Raw genomic sequence first — 23,636 nt, 5'->3', positions numbered from 1 at the left:
AAAACTAATATTACTTGTAACTATGATATTTAAATGCATATCTTAAGGTAATTAGCTCCACACTTTCTAATTGAACAGAATGTAAAGGTGCATCCTGACCGTGCCTTTGAGTGCTTACAGTACTAAATAAAAAGAGTGAAAGCAGCTGTGATGTTTGGGTGGTTTCTCATATTTCAACATTTCATTATTCCCAGGGGAGCTACAAACTCTGAGCCAAACCACACCATCACTGGGCTTGTGAAAAAGTCTCTCTTTGCTGCCCTGCATTCCTGCCAGTCGCCAATCCAGCCGAACAACTTGTTGATCTCACCTGGCAATGTTTCTGTCCACAATGCACAGCCATGCAGGTCAGCCGGCATGCTGAGGACATCAATGGGAACTTCAAATTCCCTAATTCCTCAGTGGATGAGGAAGGGGCAGATAATCGTCCACATTCCTCAGTCCCTCCCTCCCCACACCCACAGGACCTCTTGTTACCTCGACATCATTCAGTACACTTAACCAGGATGTGCATCCTTACGATGGGCTACTTTCTCCTGGCATTGAGAGTGTGCGGGGTATATATTATTAATGTTGCCTCTAAATCCAGTGGCTTCGATGTTTATCTCATTATTGCTGATATAGTTTGACTGCGGTCTCCTACGATGACATTTTAGCAGGTTTACATGCATCATTAAAACATCTGATGTAAACATTGACCCGATCAGAGTCAAGACAATACAGGAAACAAACTGTTATTATCTTTCCTTCCAAGTGGACCGAGTTTATTGTTCTTTGAACCATTATTGCTGACTGGGTTGTCTCATTGAATTCAGCTGTGCTTGTGATTGGTGGACAGCTTCCAGTTGTTCGATTTAAAAACTGTTCCTTTGTGGCTCCTAACAGAGAGAAGTCATTTCTGATGCTTTCTGATAAATTACCCAGACAAACAATGGATAGGTGGATAAACGAGATGATACAGATCAATCGACCTATTGGATATCTGATACATTTGAAAGACAGCAGGTTAAGAATCCAATGGAAATAAATGCAATATACACAGCTTTAATCTGTGAAATATGGTTTATCTACAATACTTAAATCCCATACGAAATCTCACCTGCCAGCAGAAAGGCAGTTTACGGCACATTTGATCCAACAGGATTATTAATCAATGACCATCAAACTGGGCAATTACGAGAACAGGAAATCATTGATACAAGACTGCTGAAGGTGATTATTCAGATAAGAATGATTGGAATGTTCAAGGACCATCCGAAGAAGCTTGAAACACAACACCAGCATGAAACCTTAATCCTACCAGCAGAGGAAATAAAGGAAAGAAATTTGATGCTTTAAGAGCTTCCCTGCACCCTGATGGGATTTGGATTTAGCTTCACTTTATAAATCTCAAACAGGACCCTCAGCAGGATGTCTACTAGTGGCAAGCGCTGCTTTGTGCCCTAAGTGTGTCCATATGTGAATACAAAATAAGCGTAATTAGTTAAAATGTGTGCCTTTATATTTAAGTCCAACACCTCTGAGGCCACATATGTGCCTGCCTAGCTGAAAATTTACGTTTCTCTGCTGCATCTCCACTAATCTGTCCACTTTCGCTGTCTGAATAAACATGAAGCTTGTGTATAGTGGTTGAGATGAACATCATATACAGAGATGCAAAGTCTGTGGTTTCATTCAAGCTGGGTACCTTTGTTGCTCATCCTTCCTCTTCTCTCCTTTCATTTCCTGTCATTACCGTACTGTCCACTTTAAATTAAAACCAAAGGATTATATCACACCACACTGCGTTTGACATCTGATTCCCAGTGGCTTTTACATTGATAATGATTTAAGGTTTACAAAAAGATGTAAGTCAAACATTTCAGAAATAAAGGGAATAAAAAAGGCAGATAAAGAGACTTTTACCCATAAGAAAACCTTAGAGTAACAAACCAAAAATCATCTTATTCCACACTGGATCACATCGATCGGTGCAGCATTTTCTACACATTTCCCACAAAATTCAGGTAACATATTTAGAATATTCGGAAATGTTGCAACATCCACAAGAGCATAAAATAAATATCTGGCAGCACAGGCTGCTTGTAGAGTATCTCACTAAGGTTTGAATGTTAATTCACTGCACGATAATGTATTGTTACTGCACTGGCTGATATTATTGTGGTGCTGTATAGTAATTTATCATGCCATGAAAATGGGCCATGGCTAGTATTTTAGAAATGATGAGATCATCAGTCCCTCCAATGCACATTTTGCATATCTTTTTTATATTTTGCATGTCTTATAATGATTTCTTTGTGTACTTAACTGCTCAATAATATTTCCTGATTTAAATAAAAAAAACATCTATTACTTTAGTTTATGTGTTATTTAGGGAAAGCTATGAGGGTGACACAAATCCACAGTTTGAGAAAAGGGTCAAAAATGTTATATTATCATCTAGGCACCGATATCCTTGATTAATTATTAATATTAGTAGTAGTGTAGTGGTAGTAGTAGTGGTGGTAGAAGTAGATCTAAATATTTAAATGTAAGTCAAATCTCAGTGCAGTCAGTCCGTAAAATAGTCGCCATTCTTAAGTTTTCATTTGTAGAATGTAAACTCCCTCCTGGTTGGCAAAAAAAACCCCATAAATTCTCCCCAAAAATGTAGATGACTTGACCTCCGATTGCTATAGGTCAGCATATTAAAAGAACTACCAAGCAAAAGACCTAAAAACATGGACATATACACACAGGCAGATAAAGAATAGAGCTGGTTTGAAATGCCTCTTGATTGATTGCGTGGGGGGGTGACCCTGGTGTAATGAGGGAGGCTGTTCCTCAATCTGGGTGCAACAACTGAAAGCTTTATTTAAGCCCGTGCCTGATGAACCTAAAGGGTCTTAGAGGTCAAACGCTGGGGATCAGACACGTAGGAAGAGGCCACCTCATTTGAAAGCGTCAACATCGAACCACCACACCTTAAAATCACTTCTAAAATATACTGGAAGCCTTTGAGCAGAAGCTAAAAAGCTATAGTTCCTCTTTTTTTTCTCCATCTCTCAGTGATGTGACTTATTCGTGCGCCATATGTGAAAAACGCTTAGTGTGGCCTTTTGCAGAATGCATGTAAGCAAATCAATCCTGTGAATGCACTCAAAAGGGAAAAAAAAGATTAATGTTTCTCTGGATTTATAAGTCAATATTTTGTTTCTGCTCCAGCATTAAACCTTTATGTCACATGATCCACATACAGAAGCCTGCTGTATGGAGCCTACAGGACGCCAGCCGCATTTCAGAAAACAGCACATTAGAGATAAGAGTAAATGTTTAAATGGATGTTATGTCCACATGCTGGCTCTCTGTTCTGGCCTCTGAATCCACTCTCTCCCATAGCTGGGCTTACAGGGAGACTGTGACCTCCAGCTCAGGCCAGCTCCCTGCTTGTATTTCATTGCATCCTGATTCTCTGACATGTAGTGTGCTGGATGGGGGGAAGGGTAGGAAGAGGAAGAGGGTGTGTGTGTGTGTGTGTGTGTGTGTGTGTGTGGTTGGTGGAGGTGGGGGTGAAGAATGCTTGGTATGTGCGGACGACAACAACATGAAAGGCGACGAGCGTTCGGCCCAAACGATCGTGCGCCGTCAAATCAAACCCAAAAGCGCTCCGCGTCCCATTAGAAATTGCGCCCCGCTCGCCGGACGCGTCGACGCGCCCTTGTCACCAAAAACAAGCAGCCGGTGCGAGTTTTTCTGAGGCGGCCACGCAGTTTATTTGATGGCGAACACCCTGCAGAGGCGGAGATGGTTTGGTCTGTAGTAGGTGGGACTGCCGAGCGGGCTGCAGCAGGACGTCGTAGATCAATGAACCGGACCGGAGGGTTGGTCCATCGCCTGGTGTGCATCTGACGGTGTAGATGTGTCAGTATACCTATGCAGGACCGAGGCTTTATTGCTGTTAATAAGCCCGTTCAGTATGCGGATGTTTTAACCCGACTGGCTCTTTTATAGGCTCCACACCGCTTGGATTCCGTCTCTAGTGGCTCATCGTTGCGATTTTTTTTTTAATTTTATTTTTCGTGGGAAATAAAATACATCTGTAACCTCCAGGATGATCTTTGCAAACACAGGCAACCCGCTGAAGACAGCCAATCGCAAGCAGGTAAGCCAACACACTCGTTGTGTTTTTATTATTATCATTATTTCTGCCTACTTTTTTTTCCTGCTCACACTTGAGGCAGCATTTTAATAAACAGGCTGGGCAATAGCAGCCTCATATGATACTGGAAAGCTCTTTCTGGCTTTTATGTTGAATTTATGCGTTTATATCTCATCCTTTTAATAGCAAATAAAAAGAAATAGAATAAAAAATAGATCCACTGCTCTCTTGTCAAACGGGAAGCTGATCCTCTGATAGGCTCCATGGAGAGATAAAACCAGCTGCTGACCCGATCTATAGCTCCACTACCGAGACTTTAATTATTATGTCCGTATAACCTTGTTTGCCCAGTCACTCTGGTCAATATGCATGGCAGTTATTGTGGTCCATTTTCCAGATTAAGGCATTCTGGGTGATTCCAGAGGGAGAGACAGAGAGTAATGTAATGTATGTCATTGTGCTGGAGTGAACTGTGCTGCCTGCATCCTTCATTTTGACCTCTCAGGTGAACAAAAAGGTAATTGAAGGCCGTGCCCCTTTGCTTTCCCATCACACCTTTTGATTTAGATGGAAGATGGGAATAGAAGGCAGGCACAGAGGTGAGAGGCAGCTGTTATTATAACCTGATGGGAATGCGAGCAGTGTGGGTTCAGTTCGGAGCCCTGCCGACTATAAGACCCCAAATATCCTCCTTTCAGATCTGAAACTGTAATATTTATTCATCAGAAGGCATCGTCTATCACTCCGAGGGCAGGGATCTGAAACCAGCCACATATGAATCCCCTCAGGGAGGCAGTGAGTGAGCTTTCAGTGTGGGTGTAACGCAGGTTTAGTCTGCTATAAGGTGTGATGATGATGCCTCTGTGAAATGTACCACCGTGGCTGCCCTCTAATGGAGTAGGCGTACAGTCTCGGAGGCCTGATGTGAACCCTTGATGGTCTCTAACAAAGTTAGCGCAGTAATTGCACACCAACAAAAATTTGAGGCCTCTTCTTGAAGACATTACAGGCTTAACCGCCACAGCGATCAATTCCTCCTCTGTGTGTAGCTGCTGTGAACATTTAACCATCACATGACGGAGGGAGAATGTCTCAGTGATTCTTGCTGGCATGGCTGTAGTTGTATCCCCGGCTTTGGCTCTTGGAGTGGATTGTCCTTTGGTAATGGACAGATGGTGTGATTCTGCCATGCTTTGTCTTTGATCTGATCTGGAGAGGGTTTGGGGTGGCCGGGAGCTATTTTAATGAATGAGTAAGAGGAAGGAAATGCTTTGCAGGGCAGCGCTGCGTGGTTTTGCTCACAAGCATGAAGGGAACTGTAGGTTTCTGATAAACACTACGGCAGGATGTAAGACCTGAACAGAGATTTAATCATTCGGTTATACATGAAGGCCCACACACAGTGTACAGTCTGGAGTACACTGGTGGACAGAATCTTTACTACAGCTAGGAGCTCAGAGGTCGGACCTGCCTGCCACAGAGACCCTGAGAGTGGTGGATGAAGAATTCAGGTCTTTCACTTAAGTAAAGAAGAGTAAGAAATATCATATAGTCTAAAAAAAACCCACATTTAAAATGTTTGTATTATCGACAAAAGTAACAAAAGTAGTAGTATGCATAATGCAGGAACGCTCTTGTCAGAGTGTCATATTATTGATTGTATGTTATATTATTGGATGTAATTACTTGTAATTTGTCACTGTGTAGCTCATATTAGTTGCTTTATACATTTCTGGGGAGTTTATTTGTAAAGTACTGCATCGTATTTTATAAGCTCATCATATGTTTTTCATGGAAAATCTTAATCTGTAAAGTTACCATGAGTGGAGTAAAACATACAATATTTCCCTCTGATATGTAGTAGAATAGAAGTATAAAGTAGCATAAAATGCAAACATTCAAGTACAAAGTGAAGTACCTCAAACTTGCACTTCAGCAAATGTGCTTCCACCACTGGACTCCTGATGTTGTCTCAGGTGTGTGACAGAGCAGAAGAACCTAAGCTGTGTTGTCTGCTGTGTGGCTCATTGATGATTATCATCTTAAGAAGAACAGCGACTTTAAAAGCAGCGCATGCTTAAAACAATAAAGTCCGATCGTGCCCTCCGTGTGTTCCCTACATTTTTGTTTCACACAGATGAGAAGTTCTTGTGATCTCTGTTGACCTGGATTTAAATTAGATTATCTAGCTCCCGTAAACTTCCTAACAGTGGGTTTCCTGTGTGCAGTCCTACCCCATGACTCCGTCCAGTCCCAGCAGCAGCAGCAACAGCAGCAGCACAGGCCTGGAGCAGCTCAGCAAAACCAACCTGTACATCCGCGGCCTGCCTCCTGCGACTACAGACCTGGACCTGGTCAAACTCTGTCACCAGTGAGTATACGCACATATACAGCATGGACATAACAAGTATGCATATGTGTGTGCACACCAGTTTTTTGTCCCTGATATGCTTTTGTGCTGAAAAAAGGGGCCAATAGTGGGCTTAAGGTATCACATACCAGTGCCATTCCAGTCTGATTCTGGTCTCTCCCAGACCGCAAGCACATACTGTACAAAATGACTAAAATACAGTTTGCAAAGTGCAAATTTATGCTGATGTAACTGTTAAGTAATGTTTTTTTTTTAGTAAATCCATTCTTAATGTAAAGGAATATTTATAGCTAATATAGCTTTTGTGCTTTCTTGACAAGAGTCAGATGAGAAGATTGAGCCACTCTCATGAACATATGAAGCCACAGCCAGGAGATGGTTAGCTTAGCTTAGCACAAAGACTGGAAACTGGGACAAACAGCTGACCCCTGGAAAAATGCAACATGTCGTTTTTACACGCCAGTTTTTCTAATGCTAATTACTGGCTGGTTAGGACTGTTGCTGTTTCTTCCTCTTTCCAGTCTTTGTGCTAAGCTAAGCCAAACAGCTGCAGGCGATAGCTTCATTTTTACCACACAAAAATGAAAGTGCAATCAGTCCTCTCATCTAAACGCTTAGCAAGTAGCTTATTTCCCAAAAGGTGAAGTTATTTTTTGTGAGCTTATAATCTTAAAACTATTATTTCAGCAGGGTTTTTAGTAATTTACAGAAGCTTTAAATTTAGTTCTGATTTGTTTCCTCTTTGATTAGAAGAGACTTTTGGGACAGCTTCCTCAATAAAAGAAAGTATTTGGCATTTAAATGGTTGTAGGTCAGAAAGCTGAATTGAAATCAGACAAAGAAATGCTGATTGGCTGCAGTTTAAGTGCAAAAAAGAAAACCACACAGACTGGTTTAACCAGTCTACACTGACGTATGAAGCGCTCCAGCCATCATATCTCTACAAACAGTCACTCACATGCAAAAGTCGTAGCTCAGCTGTGGTAGGTTACGTGAAACGGACTGTAACAATGATTGTTTTCTAAAAAGAAAAAAAAGCAGAGTCATGCAAAGCATCCCAGTGAGCATGTTCAGTACTTCATACTATAGGCTTCAGTCCGAGCGGTGGTTAGTGTGGTGGTTGCCATAATTAGTGGAGTTTTGTCTCCTCTTTTTCCTTCTGAATCACAAACATATGGAGAAAGGCATTCACCCATGTAACCAGCAGCAGCAGCAGCTGTTTGTGTCCTGTTTGCTTGTGTTTTGTTCATGTTCCCAATGGTGTTTGCCAGCACAAAGCAGAAATGAAAGCGCTTTTCATAGCAACAAGGTCTGAATGGTGATGTAAGCTCAGCATTCAGTCTGTATGGTGTGTGTGTGTGTGTGTGTGTGTGTGTGTGTGTGTGCGTGCGTGCTCAGATAGCAGCTCCAAGCTTGTGCCACAGTTCAACTTGAGTGTAAAGTCAGACGTAAGCAATGCCTGAAATGTTGACATTGGATTAGTTGTGTTTGGAAACATGTAGGAGATAGCACTGGTGTACATTATGTGCCTCACCCGTCACCTCCACGAGTACAAAGTTTTTATTCTTTTCATGGATTGTTCTTCTCTGCTTGTGTTGTATTTTATTTTGATCTCCGTGAACAAATTGGAAATACAATTACAAGCCAAATAAAAGCTAAAATGCTAAAATAATATCGAAAGTCCTGCTTGTTGAGAGTTTTGACAATAATCTACGTGTTGATGTGTGCACCAGGTATGGCAAGATTCAGTCAGCAAAGGCAATCCTGGACAAGACAACCAACAAATGTAAAGGTCAGTATGGTTATTAACTTAGCAGTCATCACGTATCAGGGCTGCATGAGGAGATTAAGCATGTATTTAACAGTATAACTTAAATCCACTTCCAGTGCTGGAACATATCTCCACTGCGTGTTTAAGTTTGGAGACTCACCGGATAAACTGTTTAGCTGGAGCACAAAAATAACTAGTGTTTCTGTACATTTTAGGTGCACTTATACTGTATGACTGCATGCTCGTAAGATATGAAAACGTACCATGTTGCTTTAGGTTTTTTGAATGAATTTCCATGCCTTCCAGGCAACTCCTGGTTTTCATTCGTTTCCAAAGTGTATGAAAATCAGTTCGCGCTGACTTGATATTTGCTCAGGTTGGGCAATCCATCACGGTGAACATGAGCAGTGAATGTGCCTGCCTTTATGTTTGTCAGGCTTGTTGCGTCGTCGTATGACATCGCCGCTGAACGTGCAGATTGATTTGCAAAGTCTGCACTGCATCACAATGCAATGATAACATAAAGTTGACAAAAACAAAAGCAGATTATGATGGATTACCTGACGCAAGCAGGTTTACAGTGTTTGCAAACACATGGAAATGAATGGAAACCAGTGAATGATGGGAAAACAAAATCACAAACACCATGTTGTGCTTTGGAAAATGGGAAACGGCACACTCAAAGTCTGTGTATTTTGTCATAAATAAAAAGATCAAAAGATGTTTGTGCGGTCCTTCAAGGAATAGTTGAAGAGTTCAAGACCCCAAGAAATCACTGCACCCAGCCCCTCGGAACTGCAGCTTTGGTTTTGTACTAATTCAACAAGATATAACATGTTCGTGAGCTTTAGAGGCACCGGTACGCAGGCTTTTTCACCTATGAGCAGAGCCAGGCTAGCTGTTTGCCTCCAGTCTTTATGCTAAGACAAGCGAGCAAAGTGCTGGCTCCAACTTCAGAGAGCGAACATCAATCTTCTGATCTCACTCTTGGGAAAAGACTAGATTAGCAGATTTCCCAAAATGTTCAACTATTCCTAAAATGTCGCAGAGAAATCGATGAGAAATCAGATTTTTAAAAATTGTTTTGCATCTTGATATGTTTACCATAATAATCAATGAATAAAATATATACGACCCACGTCTCAGCAATAGTGATAGCACATAATGTACAATAGGTGGGCGTCCTTATCATTAATGACTGTTCATGTAAATACTGTTTTACTGACTACAGGTTACGGCTTTGTGGACTTTGACAGCCCGGCGGCTGCTTTAAAGGCAGTACATGCTCTGAAAACCAGCGGCATACAGGCCCAGATGGCCAAGGTGAGTTTGGTGCAGGCATGTGTGTGTGTGCGCATATTTGTCTTGCTTGTGAACATCTCTCTGGGTTTGTGTGCATGTGTGCAGTGTGTGTTGGAGAATGACATTAGACTGGTCACGTGACCTCAGCTGACAAGCTGTTCTTCCCGTGACCCCATTTACTTTGACTGTAGAAACCAGATGTCACGTCTCTCTCTGCCAAATAACCTGTCAGTGAGTGTGACATGTTACGCACAGGACCACCAGCCCACACACTAACACACCATCCCAGTGATGTTATATTGGGCAGATTGTACAGATTTTTACCAGTATTATTACTATGTCACTGATTATCAGTCATGCATACTGATGTAGGCATATCTGCACCGAAGCACTATAGCAACAGTACTGCTGCTGTGAGCCATTCTTGATCCTCTGTGACTAATTTAAAGTAAAGCAGTTTTTCATGTTTCCAAAATATTTTTAGATGACAAACAGGGTGTTTCTGCATCACATCTGTGATTTGACTCGTAGCGGGCAGCAGAAAGTGCCTGGATCATTGCATTTCTTTCAGTCCCTCCGCTCTCCCAGCCCAGCGTGTGTTGCTGTGCCGTGCTTAAATGCATGGGTGAGAGTTCATTGATGAAGGGGTTGCTCTCTGGAGACCTGCATGTAGCTGCTCTGTTTGGAGCAAACACAGAACACAGTTTGTGTGTTGTGGTAGCTAGGCTACGCTGCTCTCCTGCTGTCTCTATGGAAGACTGTGCTGAGCTGCTGCACAGTACAGATGAAGTGTGTTTCTGTGTGTGTGTGTGTGTGTGTGTGTGTGCGTGCGTGCGTGCGTGCGTGCGTGTGTGTTTCCGTGTGTGTGTGCCTATGTATTTCTCACATTATGGGGACATAGATCTGTCTGCACAGTCACATTGTGGGGACTTGCTGTACTTGTGGGGACAAAATGCAGGTCCCCACAATGTAAATCATTGGATTTTAGAGTAAGTTTAGGGTAAAGTTAGGGTTAGACAAGTAGTGGTTATGGTTAGGGTAAGTCTCCAGGAAATAAATGTAAGTCTATGTAATGACCCCACAAGTGATGAAAACCTAACATGAGTGATCTTATGAATGTTTATTTAAGCAAATGTCTTCCCCTAGATGTACTTTAGTTGAGTCTCAAATCCTCATCCATACAGGAAAGTTTCATATCTTCATAGAAAAAGAATATGTAGTCTATAATGTCAGCGCTGCCTTTATCTGTAGCTCAATAACATTTGCCTTATTCATGAGACACTGGTCATATGCATCTTAGCATGTGGCTATGTCAGGTCAGATGTCACATGCAAAGTACACAATAAAACACATTCACTATACTTCTTATTTTCCATCTTTCTATGCGAGCAGCAACAGGAACAGGACCCCACGAATCTGTACATTTCCAACTTGCCTCTCTCCGTGGACGAGAAAGAGCTGGAGAACATGCTGCAGCCCTTCGGCCAGGTCGTCTCCACACGGATCCTCCGGGACTACAGCGGCAACAGCCGAGGCGTGGGCTTCGCCAGGTCAGTCGCAGAGGATTTCTTCTCTGCTGAATCGCCTTTAAAGTAGTTGTAGAAAAACACCTACAGCTTTGAAACCTATGATGATGAATAATGTCCAGAATTACCCGTCAAGTTATTTCAACATTTTATTGAAAATAAGATATTGTGAACATTTGGAACAAATTGTGTATTATTCTGGTACGTTTTTGGCATTATATTACACAATAAATGACCAGAGGTTGAGTTTTATTGCAATTTAGAGCAACAAGGACTATGTTCAAACATCCATCTTTGAGCTCAACAGTGAAACTTACTAACTGGAGTCAGTCCTGCCCTGTTGTCTGGACAGGACATCTGTATTTACACTGCTGTCTAGGGATTGGGCAAAATGGCCCTAAAAAAATCTGGATATTTCGGGGTGTTTCTGCACTAATCATATTCTTGACGACATGACAGAATGCGGAGCACAGCTTGCCAGAGACTGGGCGATGCTATGCTGAGCCATCGCAGTTTTTAAAACTCACAGTAGCGGCTGAGCTCCTCTCGCAGAATTCTTGGCTCTCCTCGTTCTCTGCTTGAGGTGGTGAAATAGTTTGTTGTCTTGCCCCCTCTTGTTGCTTCAGCCTTCTTGCACGTCTTGCATTTTAACTCGGTTTGTTGTACATCTGATATTTCGTAACAAAACCACTTCCACAGAAGTCGCTCCCTTTTTCAAGCTGACCCCTTCGCCGTGCAGCCAGTAGCAACGTTGCTTTCGCTTTCAGCCATGCTCGTTGTTGCTGCGTGCAACGGTATAACGTCATCACTTCAACAAGCCAGAACATTGCCGTTATCACGATAGAAATGTCTAAATCTTTGCTAAAGAGATTATCACGAATGATATATCGCAGACACATTCTGCTCTCAGTACGTTTGTAATAGCAATCAGTGTAAATCTGATCTGAACATGCAAGAAACATGGAGGCCGTGTTTGTGTTGGCATTTGTGTGGACTTCCCTCTTCGATCCACCCATGAGCTGCAGCGATCGAACTTCTGTATTAATCGAGCCAAGTGATAACCATTTTGCGTCACGGCTGACAGTACCGCCTCGTGTGAAAGAAAATTTGACTGCAGATCGTCTGCGTGTGATTTTAATGATGAGTCATTGTTGTTTTATCTTCTCTCCCCGTCAGGATGGACACAACAGAGCAGTGTAATGCCGTCATCTCCCACTTCAATGGGAAGTTTATCAAGATAGCGTCCGGAGCTCTGGGTAGGAAAGAATTTCTCCTTTCTATAGACTTTCCTTCCAATAAAAACTGTGGAGGCGGCGATGATTGATTGCTGAGTGAGCTGCTAACATGCTGTTTCTTTGTGCTTTGCCCCCAGCTCCCTCTCAGCCGTTGCTGTGTAAGTTTGCAGACAGTCAAAGGAAGAAACATGCTCATAGTGGATTTGTTCCCAATGGACAGACGGGAGATCTCAGACTAGTATGTATCCACCTGTCATCTTACAGGTTTTGTAACCTTTTGCACCTCTTTACTGCATGTTAATGTGATGACAGTGAATGAATGAAGTCTTTATTATGGCCAACATGTATATATATTTTTAACATGTAGTTAAAAAACAACTTGCAAATGAACAATGAAATCTACAGACACTCATAGTCTGCAACAGAATTTTGATTCTCTTGCAAAGATATTCTTTATTCGGATCCCCATTAGCAATATTTCAAATGCTAAAATTATCCCCATATAAACCCACTATAACTGATAAAGTGTTAATGTGCGCTGATTGTTGTTTCATATTGGGTTCAGTTGTGATGATACAGCAGTAAGATGCAAACATGTAATTCCACTTTGTTGCCTATTTCCTCACCTTAGGGTGCAATGACTCTTACCTATGACCCCTCCTCAGCTGCTCTACAGAATGGGTAAGTCACACTCAGGTAATGGCAGGTCATGACACCATTTGACTTTTGAAGAGAGTCGTAATTCTTGAGCTTTATTTTGAAATATTGCCTTGTTTCCTAGATACTATCCTTCTCCGTATCCAGTGACCAACAGGATAATGACTGTGCAGCCTGCGATGTCTCCCTACATGTCTCCAGTCTCGGCTTACCAGGTACATAAACATGTCCAACAGCCAGGGCTGAATTTAAATCATCTCTCTCTTTCCCTCCATGTTGCATTTGAAGTTATGGTGCGTATATGTGGGTTAAGGTGTATTTTTGCTTGTGTGTGGGTTGCACAGGTGCTGTAGATGTAGGAATAGGTGCTAAAGTGGTCCTGCATGGGCCACCTCTCACTTTGGCAGCTCCATGTGGCATTGAATGATCATCTGATTTTTTTTAAGTGTTTGAAAGGCTTTGTCAATTAGAAATCATGCAATATGACAGAAGGCTTAATGTTTCATAGGAGGGAAGTAGTGGAAAAAACCAACTCTTTTCAACAGGTACAGTCATCTTCTCTGAGTCACGCTTTCTCTGAATTGGGTTCTTGCTCACTGTTTCGTAATATTTGACTCGTTTTGAAGTTTTGATTCATTACTTTCAGGCACCAGAAACACTTCCCACCACTGACAAGATCTGTCACTTGAAACTAATTTGCATATGATGCATGAATCGGAGGGGTCTCATGGAGCACGGTTGCAACACACAGCAGAGGTTTTGAATGTAGCTCTCTGCCAGATGTTCACAACATGCTCTGTTACACGTTCCCCTCATGTGGAGAGCTGACATTTCATGAAACAACTGCAAAGTCAATTATCGACCTGGCACCTTAACAGTTCTGGCACTATGAACACTTAGTGTGTGAGCTTTCTTGTGTTTGAACAAGGAATTTTTTCGTGCCAATCCATAAGGACTATTGACATCTAACAAAGGCTCACCTAGTCAGGCAGTTAGGGGGGGGCAGGTTGTCTCAGGTACTCCCCTCTAGGTGTCCTATTTATTGCCAGTCTGACCACTGAAGTAAGATTGTGGAGTAGGTGAAGCTTTTCTCAAGGACCCAATTCACTCACAATTTCAGCACACACACACGCACACACACACACACACACACACACACACACACACACACACACACACACACACACAACAGCCAGAATGCATCTAACAGTCACATCCAAGCAACCGTCTCATCCACTGAGAGAAGGCGAGAGTTTGATCACACATCCATCATGTTTATGTAGGAGTTTGATTCCAGAGGCGAGTCCAACCATATCCAGTTGCTATCTCTTAATTTTATGCTCCAGCTCCTCCGCCTCCAATGTCCAATTTCTGCTGCCAGTGTCCTGCCTTCCTCCCATTGAGCGCTGCACCTGATACCTGGCTTTTGCCTTGAGGCTTGTTCCAAGGTGGGCAGCCCCAGAGCCCTCTAGTGGACACCCGCGTTGAGGGAGGCTGCAGAGCTAAAAATGGGGGCTTGGTGGGCACAGGTGATGGACTTAGCTCCTGATATAATTGCATATGCAAAAACCAGAGTATGGGACATGCTGGTAAAAGGCCACCAGGATAAGCTTCTGCCAGCTTCACCTTCGTTCTGGAGAACTCAGGAGAGGGTGGCAGGATCTCACCCAGGCTATAAGCGAGGCGACAAATTGCTGACCTATTCAGACAGACATGCCCTCAGAACAGGAGGCTGAACTGTGAGACTCATGGTGCTTGGAGGCCATCCTATTGGCTGAGGTCACTGGGGTAGTTTAAAAGCTCCAAAGTCCCACGCCGACAGAGGGGGAGCCAGATTGGCCCTAAAAACTGAAGGCTTTGGATATTTTTGGGTTCATGGATGACTAAGGTGCCTGAGCAGGAACAGTGGATGAATGGATGAATAGATGGGTGCAGTATATGCTGTTGCAGTCCAAAAGTGTTATTCAGGCTGAAAACATCCTTGTATTTCTATTTAGGAACAAAACAGTGCTTACTGCTATTGTAAAGTTAGTTTGTAACATTAAAGTTTGATTCAAGACCCACCAATAACTCTCTTCCTTCTGTCTGTCTCTCATTCTGCCTCTCCCTTCCTGTCTGACCCCACATTAGGTACAGAGTCATTCTTGGGTGGCACATCAGCCATATATCATGCAGCACCCGGTAAGCGAACAACAGCTTTGGCTTTTTTTAAAATTGTATTCATACACTCGCTCCTATTCTGTGTACAGGAAATGGGTGTGTGGCGCCGCCACAGTTAAAGCTCTGAGGTCACTGTAACTCAGTGTTACTTTAATCGGCCTTTTCTGCTGACACAATCAAACCAGCAACGTCCAAAACTTCCCCAAATGTAGGAGAAGCACAGAGCTGAGACGAGTTCTGGGAAATAGCCACTGTGTGTTTACGTGTTGTAAGTGTGTGTTGGAGTGTGTATGAAAGAGAAATGGAACAAACTAAAAAGACATTCAGCCACTGCCGCCCCCTCCTCCCTCTCCCTGGATCCAGCAGGAAATGCCTGAAGCAGAGACAGTCTTGTGACTCTTTGACTCTTCCAACAGATGGTTTCCAGTGGAACAAGTGTCTCTGCTGATCTGCCCCTCCCCCACTTTTTAGTCGGAAATGGCCTATTCCCTGAAGGCGTCATGTTTAAAGGAATACACCCCATCTGAAAACAGACCCAGAGCTGGCAGCGCCATACCTTTTACATACTTTCATCCCTTAACGTAACCCAGGAACGTAGAAAACTCACATGTTTATCTCAGAGTAGCATATTGTCATGGAGTTATTGCTGCAGCTGTATGATTTTATATTTTGTAAACCCTCAAAGCCACAAAAATACCCTTCCCCCTCAGCTAATCTGTTCCACATACTTTAAACAGTACTGTGTTTACTGTGTACTCAGCACTGCCTGAAACTGTTGTTGCAGCCTATATTTGGTATTTTAGGTGGTGTTTTATCAGAATGAGTTGAATTAAAGTGTAGAGTCATGTGATATGTGGTTATAATGCAGCTGCCTTGCATTACAGGCTGCTGTGATGTCTCCCTCTGTGGATCCCTCCATGTCACTGCACCCTTCAGCCATGATTACTCAGCAGATGGGTCAGCTGTCACTGGGAAACACTGGAGCGGTGAGTTGAATTCTGGGATATGCGACGTCACACACGGCATTGATCGAATTAGATCTGTATAGTGTGATTAAATAGAAGATGCTCAGAAATATCATGATAAAATGTTAGTTTCAGGACAAATATTACACACAGACTCACTAGAAAGATCTGTAATGCGGACATTGTGCGTGGATCCCAGGATTAGTGCGGTTGATATGTCACATAAACCTATTAAACAAACATATTGTCTGAAACTCAATGACAGTGTGGAGCCTCATGTGAAGCAGAGTTAAACCAGAGGTTGAAGGTCTCTTTGCTCTCAGGATGATTGTAGAAAACCTAGATTTTTTTTTTTTTAGAGCAAAAGCCTTTTAAGTCTATATATTTTCAGAGCTCATGTCTTACAAGTCCAAGTGGCATTTAAATGTGCAGTGGATGACATGTTAAATAGTACAGTGCAGTCGTAATGTCTCCATACCGCGACCTGAGATCCTCTAGGTCTGGGACTAAATGCTACAGCGAGAGGGTCAACTTAAAACACACTTTTACTCATTGGCTTGTAATTGTGGTCTGACCGGATCTGCTCATATTTATCTCCTGGAGTCTCTCTAGGATTTTGTTATCTCTATGTGCATGGTGCAAACCAAATCTTTATGTATTATGCTTTTATGCTTTATGTTGGATCAACTGTGTTTACAGTGCTATACGAGTAAAGCTAAGTAGCATGAGATGCGTGTGTAGAAAGCCAGTTTTTCAGGTCTGATAAAATATGATATACCATCATCTAATTTGGATTTTTTCTCTCATATTACAGTATATTTCAGCTAACCCTGGTGTCCAGGGAGCTTACATGCCTCAATATCCTCCCCTGCAGGCAGCACCTGTAAGTTTCTTGTATCTTTGTCTCATTCACTTTCTGCCTGGTGTCCATTTAACTGTGATATATCTCAAAAGAGTGATTGTTTCAGAATATTGCAACAGCCCAAGCCCATTCATACCGCCTTGAGTCATTTCTGAAGTGTTCGTCCTCTGAGACTATCAATTATCTCAGTGCAAACACTGTGAAGATAGTTATTATCGCTTTGGAAATGAAGAGATGCTGTTTTGCTTTTCAGGAAAACGGCACGCCGCAGCAAGTGGATTCTTCCAACAACTCGTCTCCTTACAGCCAGCTCAGCAAGTAATCACAGGTACGCTCGGGTTTCTCACAGTAAACCGTATGAGGCGAATGCCGGCGAGTTGTTTATTTCAGCAGATTTACTGTCACATCATAAAAGTTAAGGTGCCACTTTTCTGATAAGACGCCAAGAGGTTATATGCTGCAAGTAACTAGTTGGTTAATGGTTATGGAATCAGTCACTAAGGCTTTATGGATCAGTTATAAGACATTAATATGAGGAAATTCTGGGCTGAAGTGTTGTAATTTATAAAACCTTTATGCAGGATGCCTTATTACAAAAGGTACCAATGAGCAGTTACTTCCCTTAGACGTGTCAAAACAAACTAAATCTTGCTCATACATACACGTGTTAAACTCACGCACAGACAGAGGATTACACTTGAATGTGTTCACAAAAAGTCTGGTCTTAAGATTGAGACATCACATATGTATTGTTCTCCAGGTCAGGCCGTTCTTCAACACGAGGTATTTATTGTCTTCTTAGTTTGGGATTTCTCACAGTACAAGCCATCAATAATACTCTCAATGTTTATCCTTCTTCCTCCACTCAAGTTCCCTCAGTTTAATCAGGTACATAAAAGAGAAAAAAATATAGATTTTGGAAGCCACAGAGTGTCAACTTCACAATATATGAAAGTGATTTGCGCCTCTGTTATCACAAGATCTCCAGCAGTCGGTCTGATTTGAACAAGACTTCTTTTAGGCAGCGGTACAGAAACAACAAATAACATTCTCCCAGCTAAATTCTCTCCAACGTGGAGGTCTTGTTGTTTCCCACTGTTGTCGAAATATCTCCTCCCGCTTCTCTTGTGTGAGTATCAGACTGTTAAACTCAGATTTCAGGTGAGAAAAGAGAATTTCAGCAGATGGATGTAAAAAAAAGCCTTAAACTGCAGTGAAGCTCAAACATCCCAATGAAGTATAACATTAAGTAAAAAGCACTTTTGAGTGGAGTGAGGTTTTAAATAAGCACAATATAAACGTAATATCAATAGTCATTAAGAACCCTCGTTTATTAGAAATACTACGACACTGTTTAGGTCAAAGATAATAATGACCTAATGCTGCTCTTCTTCTTTCTTAATAGATCTTATATCAATGCTTCTGCTCTCTGTGTCTTTACTTTAGGCTAGATTACTGCTCCGTGAGCCAGAGGGCAGGTGTGAGGTTGCGGATGACATCACAGTGATAACAGTCACCGCCTTCTCTGATTGGACCAGACACATGAACTTTTTTGCACAGCCCCGATGTTTGTGGTGGAAAATGCGGACAGTGTAAATGGACTCAAGCAGTTGGCTAATCACAGGAAAAAAAAAATCCAGATTTATTTTGATAAGAAACCACACGCTTTTCTTTTTCTCTTTTTTCAAGGATTCTCAAACAAATGCCAGAGGACCCCCCCCCCTCCCCCCCCAGTATGGTGTGATATTAAAATGCATGAGATTGAGATATTTTCCCCCTTCAAGGTCTCTATGATTTTATAGTTCCTTTATTTGTGATATATGAAAAACCTTGCAAAACCTTGTTTGCACTGAAGTTTAAGGTTCCTGAATAGCTTCCTTTTGGTTTTCAAAGTTGCCACAGAATAGCTTACAGAATCAATTAGTGTTCAGCCGCACTTGACTGCTGATACAGGTGACCATTTCATTAGGAAATTAATGAATTTGTTATTGGAAAAAGGTGCCTTCCTTACGTCACATCAAACATTCTCCAACATTTTTTCATCGAACTTGATCAGGTGTCATATTTCTATCTGATTGGTCAAATGTGTGTGTGAAATCATGAGATTTCCATTGAGTGTTTCACTATCTAGTCTTCTGGTTGCAATAAAGACAATGAGAGTCCCACGGCAATACTGAGAAAAAAGAACAGTGGCAAACTCAGAGCAAGGTAATTCCTTAATTTCCCTCTTTCCCTTTTTTTTTTTTTAAATTCATGATGAGATGCGAAAAAGAGAGACGTCCTTTTACAAGTTTTACACCCAATGGACATCTTTTAGGAGGGTTCTTTTTTGTCTTGTGGTCAGTTTGACCAGTGATCTACCTCATAGTTCTGCTGGAGTCTGCTGGCGTTGCGGGGTTTGCAGGTAAAGCCCCCTTTTCACCAGAGAGGACGAAGCAGAGCAACAGCCACGCTCAGGAGCTGGCTAAAATAGGACTTCTGCCGTTTGTCTCCCACATGCAGCGCTTCTCTTCCTGATCTGCAAAGAAACCTTGTGCTTTGCTTCATCTTCGTTTGTCATTGCTTCTGTTCTGGTGTTTGTTTTTCTCAACATGATGAGTGTCGTTCAGTTGTGAGGCTCCATTTTAGAGATTCAAAGTAGGACAACTACAAGCTCCTCCTGAAAATAGTCGGTTTACAATGTGTTTGAAACAAATGAATGCAGGCTACATGCATTTACTCGCTGCATTTTTCTGCTTTTGCCATACTAGACAGATCTTAGATGACTTTCCCTTACCTTTTCTCTTTTTCCTTTAAAAAAAAAAGACTAAAAGTCCCTATCTGCTACTGTAAAGCCCAAATTTTGGTCATTTGGTTTTACAGCAGTGTAATGGTGTATATGCCAAACAATTGGGATGAGTGGAAAAGTAAAAAAAAAATATTGCTTGATGCAAAACAAATGCAACAATCATGTACGAAATACTTCAAAAACAGCAATATTTAATAAGAGTTGGATGGAAGTTGAAACCACATGACTGACTATGTGGTTCAAAGGTTGGTTTGTTCAGAATAAGATTTGTAAATTATATACATTCAGGGCCAAAAGTGAAAACTAAGTGAGTTTTATTGCTTGCTTTGCTTTTTTTCTTTAAACTGATGATTTCTGATGTAAGAACTCTACACTACTACTACAAGAAAAAAGGTCAAAGCTGTACGGTCGCGGTGCTTCTCCCCGATCAATAGTACTGTCGCAGTAAATGCTCACCATCGGAAAATACAAGCAGTAACCAGGCTTTTACTGAGCGTGCTTTCCCATTCTGAACATTTGTTGCTGGGAAAAAATGTAAAAATGAAAAGAACAAAAAAATCTTGTACATGTTATCCTCATTGCTTCCCCCTGTCACCTTCAACTGATTCTCAATCAATCCTCTCCTTGCTCTCCCCTTTGAAAACATTGGAATAAAAACAATGCTGAATAAAAGGCTCTTTCTCAGATACGACTTCTGTCTCTTCAGTTTAACTGTATGTATAGATCAGGCTTTGGCTACACGGGTAAAACACGGATCGCTATACAGAATATCACCAGGTTATGCTAATTGATTTCACTGCTGTAATCACAGGCAAATTTAGAGATTTAGAGACTTAAAAGTGTACTCCAGCAGTTAGTATTGTGCTGTGTTCTGGGTGGATCCACGACTAGATATCCTAAATTTAAACCCTGGTCTGGATCAAGCTACAGTAGTGTTGCATCCTACAATTTCCACAGTGCAACCCATGATGCATTGGGGGGTTTTTTTTAGATTCTCTCTTCCACCTTTGAAAGTAAAGTAAGTAAATAAATATCTGGTCCCAACACTTCCTGACCAAACAATAAATATCAATAAGAAAACTCTGAACAGCTGTATTGATTATGTGGCAGCAGAGGGCACCCTGAGCCAAAATTGACCAGCATATTTGTATCCAGAACTAAGATTCAAGCTTTTTCAAGCTTCATATGTGACTGTGTCTGATCTTATGTATGTAACCAAAGGCAGATCGGATGAGCAACATGTGTGTGTTCATGCCCCGGCCCTCTTCTGCACTATTTCAGGCACACAGCCTTTGTATTTTCACTCTAGCACCGGATCTCCCTTCTTAAGCTCAGACTTAGCGCAGCTGATCCCAGAGACATAAAGGCACCATGCCCTCATCTCTTACCACTCAAAAGGATCAAAACCACCGGGATGCAAGATTAGCCATCACACCCACTGTCACCCCCCTGCAACACATCATCCGTCCAACCCCCAACTCTAGGAACATACATACACATCCCATGCAGCCCCTGCACACACACACACCCGTCAATCAAGAGCCTATTGTAAGGGCATCAACCCTTTGAACATAAGATACATGCCAAGTAGAGTCTCTCTCTTTCCTCTCATCCGCTCGCTGTCTCTTTCTTAATTCTCCACAGCTGAGGGGACACATGGCACTGATCCCTGGAGGAAGCCCAAGGTCAGACTCGGGGCACACACGTTAAGAGGGGAGGCCCGCTTCAGTATCCAGTATCATTCATTTAGTGTGATACTCGTCAGCAGTTCAACACATGGGGCGCTTCCTAAAGATGCAGACTTTTACTACTTGTTGCTCTCAGTGCTGTTATTTCCAAATTGTTTCGAAAGTTCATTTATTCTGTCTGTAAGCTAAACAAATAAGTTTATTATTATTAGAATTAAATGTGTTTTAAGGTATGTTAAAATGGCAATAACTAAAAGGAAATAGGCAATGTGCTGGTATTTATACAGTTTAGGGCTTCAAAAAAATGATTATTGATTGATCTGCTGGTTATTTTCGTGGTTAATTGTTTATTTTATATGAGAGCATCTTCGCGTGTCTTGTTTTGTACAACCAACAGTCCAAAACCCAAAAATATTCAGTTAACAGTCACAGAAGACAAATCCTTGTAAGTGAGAAGTTTGCTCCAGAGAACGTTTCAAATTCTTGACAGAAAAAAAAAAAAAAAAAAACTGAAATGATGAATAGATCATCTAAGAACATTTACACAATACTGCAGTTAAGTACAAATGGTGCATAAACCCAGCAGCATGACGATTTGCTGCATTTCTTTTTAACCATTTTAATAATGAAACAACAATAACTTTGAGGCCTGGACGTTTGATTGGACAAAACAAGCAGTATGAAGGTGTCACTTTGGGTATTTGTGACATCAATTCTTACTTTTTTCTAACAAAACCAAACACCAATCAATCAATTAATGGAGAAAATTATCAAGAGATGAATCCATAATAAAAGAATCATTAGTTGCAGTCCTATGCAGTCACAAATGAGCTCCACCTCGACTAGCTGTAACACTGAAATGTTCCTTATATATTAATAAATCAGTAATAATAATATAATGCCAGTATATAATAATGTCACAGTCATATGCAGTAGAGTGCGTCATGAGTAATTTTGCATTTTAATAGGGTAGAGAGTGTTAAAATAATACTATTTCAAAGTATAACTGTAGCTAAAGGTACTCTTACAGTTATAGTCAGCCTGCCACTGAGAGTTATTGTAGTTATCACCATTTAAGATATGAATACACCCCAATATCTGACCCTTTAAGAGCATTTGTTGCTCCTCTTATTCTAAGATTTCATACATAGTTCTTCATGCTCGCTCACTAACATGCTGTGCAAATAGCGGTCAATAAACAAACCACAGGTATGAGCGACTTCTAACATGTTTGTCTTTGCGTTCTGTGTACTTTTCTTCTCTTTCTTGTACATTCTGTACTTCAATATGTGTCATGGTGTCATCACTTCAAATATGTTTTTGTTTTTTAACATAAATTTAAGGATTAAGTGTTCTCCAAAGGGCTGGGAAAATTCTCCTACGTCTTAAGGTAAACATTTTAAAAACCGTTTGGATAATCTGAAAAATGCATCGTCACAAAGCTGCAAACAAAGTCGTTTTTCTCTCTGAGCTCATGAAAAGTTGACATGTGGTTGTCGAAGGACACCGACAATATTTCTCTGTGCATCTGACACTGTTGCGTGTCGGTCGATCCAGGAAGAACTAAACCTCCCTGTTGCTCTTCCTGAGGGTTCTGTTTTTTTTTAATTAAAGGATTGTTTGAATTTCCTGGGGAGTGGTAACATCAGTCTGTGAGTCAGACCAACAGACTGAAAGATCTTAACAACATACTGGATGGAAAGCTGTGAAATTCTGTACATTCATGTTCCCCAGAGGATGAATCCCAGAGACTTTGGTGAAGCCCCTGACTTTTGCTTTAGCACTGTCTCTGGGTTAAAATGATTTTACCTTATACTTTGGTTTATGACCAAATGCCTGCAAGACTAATGACATTCCCATCTGCATCAGCTGCACTCTGTGTTTAGGGCTGATTATCAAAGGTTTGCATGCCAGCACTCAAAACCACATGATGAACATGGTGAACATTATGCCTGCTAAATACCAACTTGCTAGCATCATCATCATGTGCATGTTAGCATGCTGATGTTAGCATTTAGCTCATGTAGTCTACAGCCGCACAGTGCCACTAGCATGGCTGCAGACTGTGTTTTTATCTAAAGCAGTAAGACTCTAAGCATGAAGAGTGTTGCATGTTGTACAAATTGTAAAACCCTCTCAGACAAAAATGTGATTTTGGGGCTATACAATCATC

General features: G+C 41.6%; 1 protein-coding gene across 1 annotated transcript; it reads left to right on the top strand.

Annotated features, from left to right (window-relative positions):
* Positions 1–3,513: 3,513 nt before the first annotated feature.
* On the top strand, positions 3,514–20,459 carry rbms1a (RNA binding motif, single stranded interacting protein 1a). Its single transcript, XM_076730983.1, has 14 exons — positions 3,514–4,141; positions 6,367–6,509; positions 8,243–8,301; positions 9,512–9,603; positions 10,975–11,132; positions 12,285–12,364; positions 12,481–12,581; positions 12,975–13,024; positions 13,125–13,215; positions 15,131–15,181; positions 16,045–16,146; positions 16,940–17,008; positions 17,241–17,315; positions 18,434–20,459. Exons 1-13 carry the CDS (start codon positions 4,091–4,093, stop codon positions 17,307–17,309), a joined length of 1,116 nt encoding a protein of 371 aa, XP_076587098.1. The 5' UTR covers positions 3,514–4,090; the 3' UTR covers positions 17,310–17,315; positions 18,434–20,459.
* The last annotated feature ends 3,177 nt before the right edge of the window (positions 20,460–23,636 follow it).

This window comes from Chaetodon auriga, chromosome 1, assembly GCF_051107435.1.
Source record: "Chaetodon auriga isolate fChaAug3 chromosome 1, fChaAug3.hap1, whole genome shotgun sequence".
Taxonomy (NCBI): Eukaryota; Metazoa; Chordata; class Actinopteri; order Chaetodontiformes; family Chaetodontidae; genus Chaetodon; species Chaetodon auriga.
The sequence above is the reverse complement of the archived record's forward strand: the minus strand, read 5'-3'. Positions and strand labels throughout refer to the sequence as shown.

Excerpts from the sequence above, each read along its gene's own strand:
- rbms1a (XM_076730983.1), top strand. The coding sequence starts at position 4,091 with ATGATCTTTGCAAACACAGGCAACCCGCTGAAGACAGCCAATCGCAAG. Across the intron at positions 6,510-8,242 it reads CTGGTCAAACTCTGTCACCA|GTATGGCAAGATTCAGTCAG; the intron begins GTGAGTATACGC and ends TGTGTGCACCAG. Across the intron at positions 13,216-15,130 it reads CTCCAGTCTCGGCTTACCAG|GTACAGAGTCATTCTTGGGT; the intron begins GTACATAAACAT and ends ACCCCACATTAG.